We start from the raw sequence: 13,122 nt of genomic DNA on the forward strand, positions 1-13,122 counted from the left end.
TTTTTCTAACCAGTAATTACTTTGGATCTGGCTAATAAGAAACTCTGCTCTCAGCAATATGGAAAGTAATTAAAAATAAATAAAAGTCACATGTTTATAGAGCCCTTTCCACATAGTTTAGCATTTCTAGTTCATAGAGTGTGTAGTGTTTTGTACTCCTACGCATAGAAGATGCTTGCATCACCTGTGGGATGCTGAAGAGGGATGCTGTGCGGGTGCTGCCCTAAGTGCCTCAGCTTATTCCAGGGCTTTTTTATTCAGATCTCTTTCCAAGCCCAACAAAACAGGTGAAGAACCACTGTGGAAGCAGAACCGCAAGTGTTGTCTTTGTTGTGTGAGTGATGCTGTTCCTTGCTTTCCTAGAGTGGCAGTTTCCATCCTATTAGCAGGTGTTGAAGGAAACATCTGGAGCCACTTATCTGTGGCTGTTGTGTCCAGCTCTCCTGTTGTTTTTAAATTGTCTTCATGGTCTTGTTATAAACATTGGAGCTAAGGCCTCTGGAAGAGATTCAGGGCATTAAAATTGTCCCTGCTAAATCATCCTCTGGAGAAGTGTCTCTCTTTCTGCTGCCTATACAGGGAACCCACAGAGACCAGACAGAATTACCACAGCTGAAATTAGATGCCGTGGAAGGTGGTATGAATACCCTGCAGTTTCAGCTACTACTCACCCCATAAAAGGCTTCCAGTTTTCCCAGTAATATAGCTACTTAGCTCACCTAAGCAAAACCAGATGTCTTTGCAGAAAATTGTGTATTAAGCATCAGTATTTATTGCACCGAATAGCTCTTTTAAATCCTCACCCTGGGAAGCTGTTGACGCATGTTGGAGTCACTCTACCACCTTCTTTCAATAACCATATGTGTAATTGTGTTTGTGTATACTAGTTACATGTTGCTGTGGATGTTTTGGCATGCTGATATATATCTGCATGCCAACCATCACAGCCTGTGGCTTCATGGCCGTATATGGAAGTTCACCTGTGAAGGTATCCAGAGTTTCCCTTTGGGTCTGTTTGAAGTCTAAACCAAGCAGCTTAGAAGAGGGCAAGTGAAGCTGCTACATGCCCAAGATGAGTGGCAGTCTCTGGCAGTGAAAATTGTGACCTCCCCTTTGAAACCTGGCTTGCATAACCCTGAATGCTATGAAGGATGTGTCTACCTGCTATGCCTCCTCCAAAACAAGGTGTTGTCTGTGGTGTGCTCTGAGAGGCCAGGTCTGGCTACTCCCTTCCAGCACTGCAAGTAGAAAAAGATGGCTTGAACATAAAGAAAGCCACAGAAATTAAGTGGAAACTGTCCAGAGGCAGGTAGAAGCAGGGTGAGGAGGTGGAGGTCCGTTTGTTCTAGTGCTGTGACTGTGTCTCAAGTCCCTCATGGCTAGAGAATGGCGTGAAGGGAGTCATTGGCTGCAGTTAACTGGGGGGGTTACTGAAGGCCAGGTGCAGGAAAGCTTGAAAGCGCACACTTCAGCATAATTAACGAGAGTCTTTTCTGAAATGAAGATAAAACTTGATATGCAAAGTCTGTATGCTTGTATTTCATGTTGCACTGTGCCCCTTGGAGTAGGCCCTTATCTGATGTTTGCATCAGGCTGTTAGGCAGTGTACCACCACCTGCAATCCGCTGTGACTGTGGTGGCAGTTAATACCTACAGTGTGGATTGAAGGCAAGTTTTAGACAAGTTTCCAGTCTGTTATTGGGTCAATAGATTGAAAACGTCTGTTTACCTTAAAAAAAAGGTGATAATAAACATGATGAAAGTATGTAGAAAACTAAATCAAACAAAGAAGGTAGTTTAGGGTCTTCTCTTTATTCATCCGTCTATTAAAGGATAAGAGGGCTCATAATGAGACAGAAGAGTGGTGCATTGAAGTCATACAGGAATTTTCTTTGCGTGGAGTATGTTGCCATTGATGGACAATATCAGCGTGCATAAACATCGCAGGATCCTGAAAAAGGTCAGGCATGTAATAGCCTCCAACACCAGTTGCAATCACCACAATATCGGTGATAAATACTTAAAATTCAAGACTATTGAACAGGTTTCAGACCAATTCTGCTGAAAGAGAATTGAAAGGAAAATCTGGGGCTGGCTACACTATAGCTGTCTGCCACTGCATCCCTTGTGCTCTCCTCCAAACCACACTCCAGTTAGCACAGCTAAAGACTGTGATCTATTTGCACTGCCAGTTTTATCAAGTGTCATAGTCACCATGCTGCTGTGATGGTCTGTGGTCATCAGTTTATTTGTGTTGAATACAGCAACGGTCTATGGGAAGATACCGGCATTCTGACGCCTACCTGAATGACTGCTGAATCCTTCCAGTGTACGGAAGTGATTTCTTCGAGAAGTGAACCCATGTTGTGCTCTACGTAGACACTCCTGGCTTGGCTCTGAGTGGAAAGGTTCAGACCTTGATCAGTCCTGTACAACTCCTGTCTAAACCAGCCCAGTGACAGGACTGTTAACCTGGCTGATGTTCTTCCCAGAGAGGCTGAAACAGCTTCTTCTGCTTTACGAGACATTTAAGTTCCCAACAGATGCTGCTGCACATCTGCTCTGCACAGGCAGCTCCTGATTGTCTCTCAACTGACTTTGGTTACAGGTAACTTGGCCCTACCAGCTCTGTGCCCACATCTGCAAACTTTTGTGCCCAGTAATAAGGCTTGCACTTCCACAGTCCTGATGAGATTGATGAATGAGCCAGGGACCTCAGCACCACGCTCTGTGGTGCGAGCAGGCGCCTCAAGTGCTGCCTGCTGGCAGCCGAGCCCTGAGACTGAGCCCTTGAAGGATGTCTTTAGATGGCCACCAGTTCTCTTTACTGGTACGGTGGTGTAATTTCATGTGTTTCGGGACCAGGTAAGGCAGGAGAGATATGGACACTGTGACCTGTGAATGCAGCATCTCTTCGCCCTGAAAAGTGAGATTCTGCTTTTTACCAGCTTCTCTTTCCCATTGGCCAATGTGAGCCACACAGCTCTCAGAGGACACTCGTAGAGGTAAAAATGCTGTGCTTGTCAGTTGTTGAACTTCTGAGCTGTTCATTTCTGCCCTTCCCTCCTACCCCAGACAGTGAAATGTTTGCTGGCACTGTTCAGGAATTCATCTGTTGGCATTTTAATATGCATGTGTACGATCATCCAGTCGCTACAGTTACACTGTGAGAATCGTGTCTCTGAAAATACACCAGTCTCTGCTGCTCTCCAGCACCAGCATGAGATCATGTATTGTGTTCCCCAGTTGCCAGTGGCACACAGGGTGAAGGTAATCGATACAGCTGGTAATACATAAAGACAACAACAATTATAATTACAATGGATTTCCCTTTCACTTAAAATCATCATCCTCTAGCCCGCATTATCACAACTTCAGCTGTACAATGGATTAAAACAATCACGTGCTTCCCTTTGCTAAATCAAATCCTGTTATTTTGCCTGAGAGCATATTTGAGCAGCTCAAAGAGGTTCAGTTTATTTATTACGGGAACTTTAAACCAGGTCATGCTCCAGCAGGTGCTCGGTTGCTATCCGTCAGTGCACTTCCACCAAAATCGAGAGAGATCTGCCTCTCTGCATCCCTCACGTTGTGGTTGCTGCATTTTGTCTGGGAAATGGGTGCATGCTTCATTGTTTGAATTCAGCGTGAAGCAAATGCTCCCTGCTAAGAACCCTGATCTGCCATCTTCCAGCTTCCCTTCTGCACTATTTAAATTGTGATCAAAGGTACTGTGAGTCAGTGGAGGCTGCAAAAAATTGGCAGAATGCCATTCCATTTTTACTGTTATAAAAAAAAATCATATTTTGGAAGGATTTAGCGTTACAAGTAGTCCCTCTGAACCCAGGGATGTTACTCTGTGCAGAGCACTAAACCTTACTGTCGTATAGTCTGGCCCTAAATAACACATCTGCCTGATGAGCAAAGGAGGGGGCTTGGGAGCCTGAGTTTCCGTGTTGCAGCTGAAAGTCAGAGTGGTGAGGAGTTGAGTGTGTGCAGAGCAGTGTATTCCAAATTACAGCACTGACTGCTGAGAAACTGCTGTTCCAGCTCTGTTCTTCCCTCTCCCTGCCCACAGAACAGCAGCAGAATCACCAGAAATGGCAAGGAGCGGTTAGGAGTTAACGGCAGTTGGGAAGCAGGTCAGTGCTGTGAAGTGCTGCAGTGCACCTTGGTCGCTGTCTGTAGAGGACACGTGAAGGTCTGAAGCCACAGGAGAATTTCCCTGGCTGTGGAGTTTCCAGCACTGGTTCTCTGCCACCCCTGAGACAAGGCAGTGGACATGGAAGGGAACAGATGTGAAAGCTGTCTTCTGCACCCATGGAATAATCTAGAGCTGTTCCCAGCTTCTCCCCTCAGAGTCTATTTTGTAGCTTCTGGTTTCTTTCTGCCAAAAATGGGGTGTGAAAGGAACCCCACTGTCCTCATGGTGGCCTTTGTACTTTTAAATTAAAATATTCTGTTTTCCCCTGGAGATTGTAGTGAATCTGTTGCATTCCCAAGAATGTTTCTTCTCCCTGGAGCCATATTCTGTCCTTCATTCTGGTCTGGATTTCTTCTAGACAGCAGTTATCTTTCCCATGGAACAGAACATTTCTTAGAGAGCAGCCAGGAAAGAATCCTGCCTATGAGCACACAGTGCTGGAGCAGCTACTGAAGCTTGTTGTACATCACAATACTGTCAGCACTGGCTCTTCTTCTGTTAGCAGGTTTCTGGAGCCAAGAGAAGGCTGAGCCGCTGAGCACTTTCAGAAACCTCCAGTACCTCCATCAGTGCATGGTGGCAGGCTGCCTGCGGAACGGCGCTCTGCCTCTCTGCTGGATCGGAGCAACACCAGCCCACAGCCTCTAGACACCAAGGGAGCATGGAAACAGCATTTTGCTCTTAGTATCAGATTGCCTAGTACTGAAGTCCTCCTCTTTTCTCTGCTGCTGAGATTTACTGTCAGTGAGGCTTTTCTAATTAGCCAGGCTCTTGTTCCTACCTTTCAGTCACAAGGAAGCCCTGTTCTGCAAACCTGGGGTCGGCATAGCTCTGTTTCGCAGTCACTTCTGACTGCTGAGGGAGAATTGCAGGTCTCCTTCTGCCCTCAGGGAAGAGAGCTGCTGAAAGGCACCTCCTCCTCAGGGTCTTTTGCAGAATGACCTCCCCTGGCATCACAGCCCGGGTCTAGGGAACTGAAGCCTCAAAACCTGAGCAGGGTGAGAAATGTGTAACTTCTGGAGAATGCTGGAGCCGACATGGTGTTTCAGAGCCAGCCTCTATTCTTAGAAAAGTGGTGAAAGTCACGAATTAAAAATAAGATCCAGTGTAATGCTAGCAAAGAGTCGTATTCATGGTATTCCTGTGAGTAAATCCCTCAACACGAACTGGCTTGACTTCAGGCTGAGAAACACTCTACTAAAATAAAGCCCAGCTGTGAGGCATCCACAGTACGGGTCTGAATGGGAGAGAAGTGCACATCGTGCCTGCCGTATCAGAAGCTCTCGGTGGAGTGAGCAACCCCTTCCCTTCCTTCCCCCCAGAACGCGTGCCTGTGGTTCTCAAGGGCCGCTGTAGGAGTTACCCAATGCAGGAATGAAATCTGATGTGTATATTCCGTCTCCTGAAAATCCCCCCGACAGTTGTGTGGCTGCTGTTCTTCTCTCTGGTGGGGACTGGATGCTGCCTTTATACCGTTCACAGCTGTCCCTGGCTTGCGACTGGGTTACCTAGTGTTTTAACTCGTAATCTCTATGTCTTGACATATCCCTTTTAGGGTTGTGTATAGTAAACAAAGAGCCAGTTTCCGGCTGGCTTTGAGCAGGGATGGTCACAGATCCATGTTCATGGGTTAGAGCATGGATGAACTGTGTGGGGAGCACCTGACCCATAGCTTTTTCATCAGGAAAACCACAGGACTAGCTGTATTCAAATGCTGTTCATCTGCTGCTTCAGGGCTGTGGGGATTTTGAGGTTTCCTTTAGAAACACCTTTTATTCTTTACAGCCACGGCTGGATGTAGGGCATAATCCTTTCCCATCTGGGTCACTCAGAATTTTTCCAATAGCTTTAACTGGAAGAAGCTGAGACCTTTAAGTTTCCTCTTGCAGTTACTCGGGTCGATGCGAACGTTAATTAGGATCATGCCAACCAGTGAAATACTCGATCATGTAATGCTCTGTCTCTGGAGCTGATCTGGTGGCTTTACTCACCATGTAACTCACCCCCACCCATGAATCCAGTCCCACCGGGGTGAACTGAAGCACGTGTGTGTGTGTTAGGCTGCCGATGGCGCGCTGTGCAAACGTGATTAATGGTGAGTGATGAGTGAAGAATGGTAAGTGGTTGCATGGCCCGGCCGAAAGGAAGGTCTGAGTGGTGCCTGTTGACTCCTGAGGCTTGCGCTGCCCGGTGATGGCAGCGGGAGTCTTGCATGAGCTATTCCTCCTCTAGTGAAGTTGTATGATCGTTCTGTCTAGTGTATTTAAACGGTAAAGGAGTTTTACACAAGCGGCATGTCTCATTCTGGTTTCATGCTACCGTTTTATGCGGAAATGAGTTAGCTAAACCTGAACAACAGTGAGAAGGTAAAGGAAGCCGGAAGTCAAAGAAGTCAAGAGCATTAATAATTCAGATAAAAGACAGAAGCACCTAGTGAAGATTGCACGGTTTATTGTTAGTAAAAGTTCATTATGAAATTGGCACAACACATAAAAATAGACCTGTGGTGAATGGTACATATTCCTGTTACTGCCTGGCCGTTCCGTGCACACCCTCGCTTTTGGAAGGCAGAGGGTAATGAAGAGAAGACATCTCATCGGCTGACTGCGAAACCAGTGTTACTGCCACAAAGAGCTGCGCTTTCTGTGGAGTCTGTCAAATGGAGAGTGCATACAGAAATAGTCCTCCATTCGTACTTAAAAATAAACTCAGTTTTAGAGTATGCCCCAGCTGAAAATAACTGGAGAGGAAGAGCTAGAAATACTCCGTTTCTTATGGACCTATTTCCATGGAAGTCAAAGGGATTTTTGCTGTGGACTTCAAAAGCAGGAGAATATAGTTCCGTATTGACAGACAGATGGACAGGCCTAGCAACAGAAGCTAGGGAGGACCTGTGATGAAGTATGAGTTGATTATTTTGATCTTGCACATACTGCTGAATCTTCCTGTAGTCATTGTGAATGTTCGTAACAGCTGTGATTGCTAGGAGGAGCTGGGAGGGCGTATCAAAGCCAAATAAAGTGTCTTCAGTTCATTTTTGGTCCTTGTTTAGGCTGGCCTTGGTTCTAACCCCACACACCATTCATTGCAACATGAGGAATCAGAACAATACCCACTATCACAAAAAAATCCCACCAGGTCACTAACTGTTTCTAGACTTCTGCAGCTTTTCTTCCTAACTGCCGTGCTTTCTGCGGAGAGCGTTTCGGGCTGCCCTCGGCCTAGCTCTTGTTCCTCGTGCTGTCAGAGCCGTTCCGGGGTGCAGGGGGGTTACTCAGAGCCGCCAGTAACTGGCTCAGCAGAATTGCAGTTTGCTGCATGGTGAGGTCGCTGTGAGCAGCCTTGCTGCAGAAAGCAGCGCTGTAGATTTCTCGTGGACAGGAGGCAAGGTGAGCCCCACATCAGATACGCTGCTGGAATGTCCGTGGGGGCAAAAGTTACTTCTTACTCCTCTATTTTCCTATTATTTATTTGGAAGCCTGTTTCAAAGAAGGCGAGTAGGAACGTGAAGCCATTCATGCCTTCCAAACTCTGAAGCAATGCTGGTTTTTTGCTGTGTGCCCTGGTACGGGGTTGCAGAAGGTGGCAGCTAACAGTGTGACAAATGCCCACCCCAGGCAAACTGCCGTGCAGCATCATGGCCTCTGCTCGTCTCTGAATTGCCCACCACCTCCCTCTTAACTCCTGCTCTGCTAGGACTGCAGCATGTTGTGCTACCCCAGCCCTGCTACCAAGCTTGAGAGTGCTCTGGCTGCTCTGTTCTTGTTTCCTCCTCGGCTGTCTCTGAATTGCCCACCACCTCCCTCTTAACTCCTGCTCTGCTAGGACTGCAGCATGTTGTGCTACCCCAGCCCTGCTACCAAGCTTGAGAGTGCTCTGGCTGCTCTGTTCTTGTTTCCTCCACAGCGAGTAGTTATTAAATCCCGGAAGATAAAAATCTCAGTGTTGCTATTAAAATCTCAGGGCCTCAGCCTCACAGCAGGAGAGTGACAAGGGTGGAAAGCTGGCAAGCTAAACGATGAATCAGGCTCTCCCTTTGGTTTTCAGGATGTTTACTCAAAACAGCCCTCAGCCTCGAGCAGCTGCCACATTCAACTGGTTTAGCAATATTACGCCTATTTCTTCTCAAGCCAGTCAAGGAGGGTAAGGAGAACATAATGTACGTTAGTGCAAGTTCACATAGACAACACATGAATATTCAGTACAAAACATTCTTCCAAGGTGGGGCAACCATTTCCAATTGTGCCACAAAAAGAAGGTATTTTGTAACATTTTTAACAACTTGGCTGTGAAAAAGTGTTTCTGTGAAATATGTTCAGACACAGACTACCTCACGTGATACTGAAGTGTTTCAAGGCTCTGAGTAGGCAATGACCTCTTTATTTTATATTGCCCTCCGCCCCCCTCCCCATAAATAAGCTTTATTACAGCAAATTCCGAACATAACTAAATAATTTGGTTGTAGTTTTTTTGGTTGGATTTTTCACTTTTTCCTCTTTGGAAAAAATAGAGCTATGCTGAGTTGAGTGATTCCACTCCATGTGGGTTTTACCCATTCAAGGCTTCTTTCATTTCAGAATTTCCTCATTCAGAGGAAACCACAGAAATATTCAGCTATTAAATTCTAGAATAAGATTTCAAAAGTTGGTTCACAGCTCGCTTAGTCCTGAAGTACTGCAACTTCCAAGCTCACAGACTACTTGTCCCTACTGAAAAGCATTTTGAAAACCTAGCCCAGTTTGGAAACAGTCTTACTTCAGGTCTAGTAAACATATATGCAAAAGAAGAACCGACTAATTCCTAAATTGTGGGGACTAAAAAATGCGGATATAAAGTTTGCAGCACAGTCTCCCATCTTCAGCATTGGGATTTGGCTCAAAGTCCAACTGAATAGAAACATTTAAGGCCTCGGTTTTCTCTGACTTCCACTGCCCAAGGAAGTGTTCAGCAGCTGCTGTTGAACACAATCAGCCAACGTAAGCCAAGCACGCATGGAACAGCCCTGGGCTGCACAGACATCATCCTGCTTTCACCTGCTGTAGCTTGGTGCTGCCCAAGAGAAAAAGAAAAATAAAAAGGCTTCCAAACTGGGGTTAGACAGACAAATAGATGTGGAAGCCTTAACTATGACTTTCTGCCCTTTCCTGAGCTCTCAGCCAAACCACAACCCATCAGAAGTGGGTTCACAGCCCTTCTTGCCTGGAAGCCTGGCTCAGAAACCGCAACAGGGCAGAATCGGGTGGTGGGCACCACGGTTGGTGAGGTTCTGCAAAGGCCCATCAGGTTCTTAAAAGCTTTCTCTGGAGACAGAAAACTACTGGAGTGGGAACAAACAGGAGTGCCCAGCACAGTGGGTGGGAAAAGAGGTGAGGCACCATCACTGGGCCCTTGCTTCTGACACGGTGCTTCGAGTTCATCCCTGGTGTACACTGTGCCAAGCTCGTGCAAGAGACGACAGGTCTGAGGGCTGCACTAACCTACCGGGAATCTCAAGTGGCTGAAAATTCAAGTCAGCCAAATTGCTTTCTCTTTCTCTTCAGTAAAGGTGTGAAGGGAAGATCTCTCCTGGTGTCCTGTCAGGTTTTGTGCTGCTGTAGGGCTGTGGTGCTACTGAGTTCAGTAAAGGTGTGAAGGGAAAATCTCTCCTGGTGTCCTGTCAGGATTTGTGCTGCTGTAGGGCTGTGGTGCTACTGACTCTCTCCAGCCTCCTACTTCTGGCCTAGTGGACTAGCAGGACACCCTCAGGCAGTGGCACTGCATCAGCAAGCCTGGCTTTACATATTTAGTTGGAGAAAGCACTGGGCAGGGAGGGTGCTAAATCTCCCTCCGAACAGAATTCATCTTCTGCCTGCATCTGCTTTAGAACCATAGAGTATTTCCAAGCTGGAGAAAAATCCAAACACCTCACGTGGAAGCACCTTTCCCTTGGATTTTTATTACCATCATCATGATTTTTAAGAATATATTTGGTACCAAAACACTGTCAGCATTCTTTATACAATGGAAAACGACACAGTCATTGTGTATCCTGTAAAACAGTAAGAACAGAGCAGAACAGGAACATTTCATATCAAGATTCAATCTGGAGTACAAATAGAATCTGACATACAACTTAAAAGCCACGCACCAGATAAAAAGATCACCTGGAAAATAACAGGTTCTCTCTCAATTTGGAAGGAGGAGGAAGAGTCAGGGAACGTCAATGTTAAGGCTAAAAATGTCATTTTCCACTCATATTTTCTAAGCAGCAGCCTGATTCTTAGCTCCTCTGCAGCAGCAGCAACACGCCCCTGGCTTTACAAAGAGATTTGCACTTGCATGAAGTAAGAATCAGGCTTCTGTGCTCAGAGGACTCTGATTGACCTCAGCAGGCTTTGGACTAGAGCCACAGCTGGAATTTCAGCTTGCAGTCTAAGGCTCTTAACTGCAGGCCAAACCAGTGCAACAGGAGGCTTTGCAACTGGTGTTCTGCCCTGAACTTCGGGAATTCCGGTTGCTTCAAACCACAGCAGGTTTAACATAGTTCTGCTTGTGAGATTCTTCTGTCTTTTTTTTTTTTTAAATACTGTGCTGCAAAGGCTGTTTTTGTATTCTGTGTCTGAGAAAGTCCCTATATTACATGTTTCCAAAATTGCCTAAATATATGTTTCTATCATGATTGTAACTACTCAGAAAGACCTGCCACAGTCTGTTGTGAGCAGCCAAGGAGAAAAGTGTCTTCAGTCCTACAGAAGTCGAGAAGAGTGGCCGTGTTCGCTTACAGTGCAGCGCAAGGACTGTGTTTATGTAGCTATACCTACTACTTTAAAAGCTACTTGGAAAGTTACTATTCATGTGCAGTAGCTGATTTTCAAGCATTAATAACTTGGCTGTCTAGACAAGTTTTAATTGTCATATCAAAGGGCGAGTATGTTCTCAAACAAGCGCAAAACATCTCCCATCTCCCCTGGAAGGAGGCCGGTTCTCTTTCTGAACTAAGAGACTGCCAGATGGAACTTCTTCTCAGGCTGTAAAAGCACAGTTAAACCTACAAATGTGCCATTATTGACTTTAACTCAAACCTACCCTGTGCAGCAAAGTTAGTAAGCCCTGAAAAACAGTTTCTAGTGATTGTGCAGAGTTCCCCCCACCCCCACCACCTACCATGCCCACATTTTCCCAGGGCCTAGAGGGCTCCATTAAAACATAACTAAAGGTTCGATAGGAAACAGGATTTTTCAAGAGTTTACCCAAAGAACCTAAGACATTTTGTACATTCAGAATGTTTACACTTTGCCGTTCTTCACCATCAGTAAGAGTGTTCATTTTCACTAACAGTACATACAATGAGTATAAATAAATAAACTACAGATAAGCTTTAAAAACTGTATTAACAATACGTTGTGCAAAAACTCGTAACAATCTACATTCTAGGCAAATACCCTGACTAAAACATACAGGCTGTGTCCTCACACCCTCATTCGGTTTTTGCACAGTCCTTGGGCCAAATCAGCGGCTGGGAGCAATCGGCAAAATTCCACTGCAAGCCTGGGAGGCGATTCCGATTTACACCAGCGGAAGAGCTGGCCCGCAGGCGTGTGCAAAAACCCCACAGAAATCAATGGGAATTGTGCTTGGCTAAGGACGAGACAGTTTGATTGTACCCTGTTCACGTGAGCGGAGGGTTTGTCATCGATTTCCATGGCATCAGGCTCAGGCCCCGGGTAAGGACGACAGCACGTGGCCCTGTGTGGTGCTGCGCTACTCCAGTGCAGAAACAATATTTGCAAAAGAAAAACTTCCTGGTGCTGTTGTCGCTGCCCGTCAGTAACTGCTTTTAGCGCTGCGCTTCAGCAATTGCCTGTGAGAAACTGTGATTGTGAGATTTGAAACAAGACTGCGAGTCTTTCAGAATCCAATTTGATTCTCCAGTGCGGGTGGGCTATTTTGCTCCAAGAAAAACGGCTCAGTGTCTATTAACCAACAATGTTCTTCATTAGGATAAACAACAGCCCGGTTCATCGGCACAAGAGTGAAGAACCGCATGCGGAAAAAGAACGGGGGGCAGCCTTCCTACCATAGCTGTGTCCAGAGCCGGCTGTCGCTTCTCCAAATGGACGATAGCACCCAAGCCGATTTGGAATCTGCGGTCCTAGCAAGCTCAGCCAAGTTTTGTAAGCTGGAGATCTCCATTGATCTTTATCGTGTCGATTGCTGACAGTGTTTCAATACGGTGGTAAAAATCAAAGAGCTGATGTCCATCCACAAATATTCTAAACCGGGGATGCTCGCAAAGGATCTCAACCTGTAAAAAATAAAACAATGAGGGATGTGGTCCTCAGTGTAACTGGGAACTTACTTCAGAGACTACAAAGAGCACTCCGTTAGCCTTTACCTAGTGCTGGCGTGTGCATTTTGCTACTTACATGCCACCTAACAGCCGGGGCTGAGGGGAGTTTGCCTCAGCGACACCAGTTACACTGTGGTGGATCTGCTTCTACTTTGCAGGGACCGTAATCCAATCTCACGCTGCTGTGGTGGGATGGACTCTGGAACTCAGTCAGTCCCACTGGCACTGGAGAGGTTTTGCCTCTTGGAATAATGCCAGAAACAGACTCAAACTGCTAATTACAGGGGGAAAAAATTATATCTCCAACCCAGATGTTGCACTCCGCTGTTGCTACAGCGGGATTTTTTTGCTGCAGAATGAGGGGGCAGTTCCCTCTGCAAAGCTTTCCACCCTTCAGTTCATTTACTGGAAGAGAGTGAACACAAGGGGAGAGAGAAGTTTGCCCTCCCCTCCCTCACAGTCAGTGCCAAGCCGGCTGAGCCCAAGCCCAACCAACTGAGCAGCACGTTGCACCGGGAGAAGCGGCAGCGGACAGTCCAGGCGAGAGTAAGCTCCTGGGGAGCTGGTAGTGGCAGCACGTCACAGGGAC

The 13,122-nt window shown here is 46.4% G+C and overlaps 1 protein-coding gene across 1 annotated transcript in view; it reads right to left on the reverse strand.

Annotated features, from left to right (window-relative positions):
* Nucleotides 1-11,425: 11,425 nt before the first annotated feature.
* Nucleotides 11,426-13,122, reverse strand: part of LGALSL (lectin, galactoside-binding-like) — a gene marked incomplete at its 5' end in the record, with an annotated part of 4,439 nt that continues 2,742 nt past the window's right edge. Inside the window, one exon of the mRNA XM_010141040.1 lies at nucleotides 11,426-12,488. Within this exon, the coding sequence (XP_010139342.1) occupies nucleotides 12,345-12,488 (144 nt within the window). The remainder of the gene's footprint in view (nucleotides 12,489-13,122) is intronic.

The sequence above is a fragment of the Buceros rhinoceros genome, unplaced genomic scaffold, assembly GCF_000710305.1.
Source record: "Buceros rhinoceros silvestris isolate BGI_N320 unplaced genomic scaffold, ASM71030v1 scaffold12788, whole genome shotgun sequence".
NCBI classification, from domain to species: domain Eukaryota; kingdom Metazoa; phylum Chordata; class Aves; order Bucerotiformes; family Bucerotidae; genus Buceros; species Buceros rhinoceros.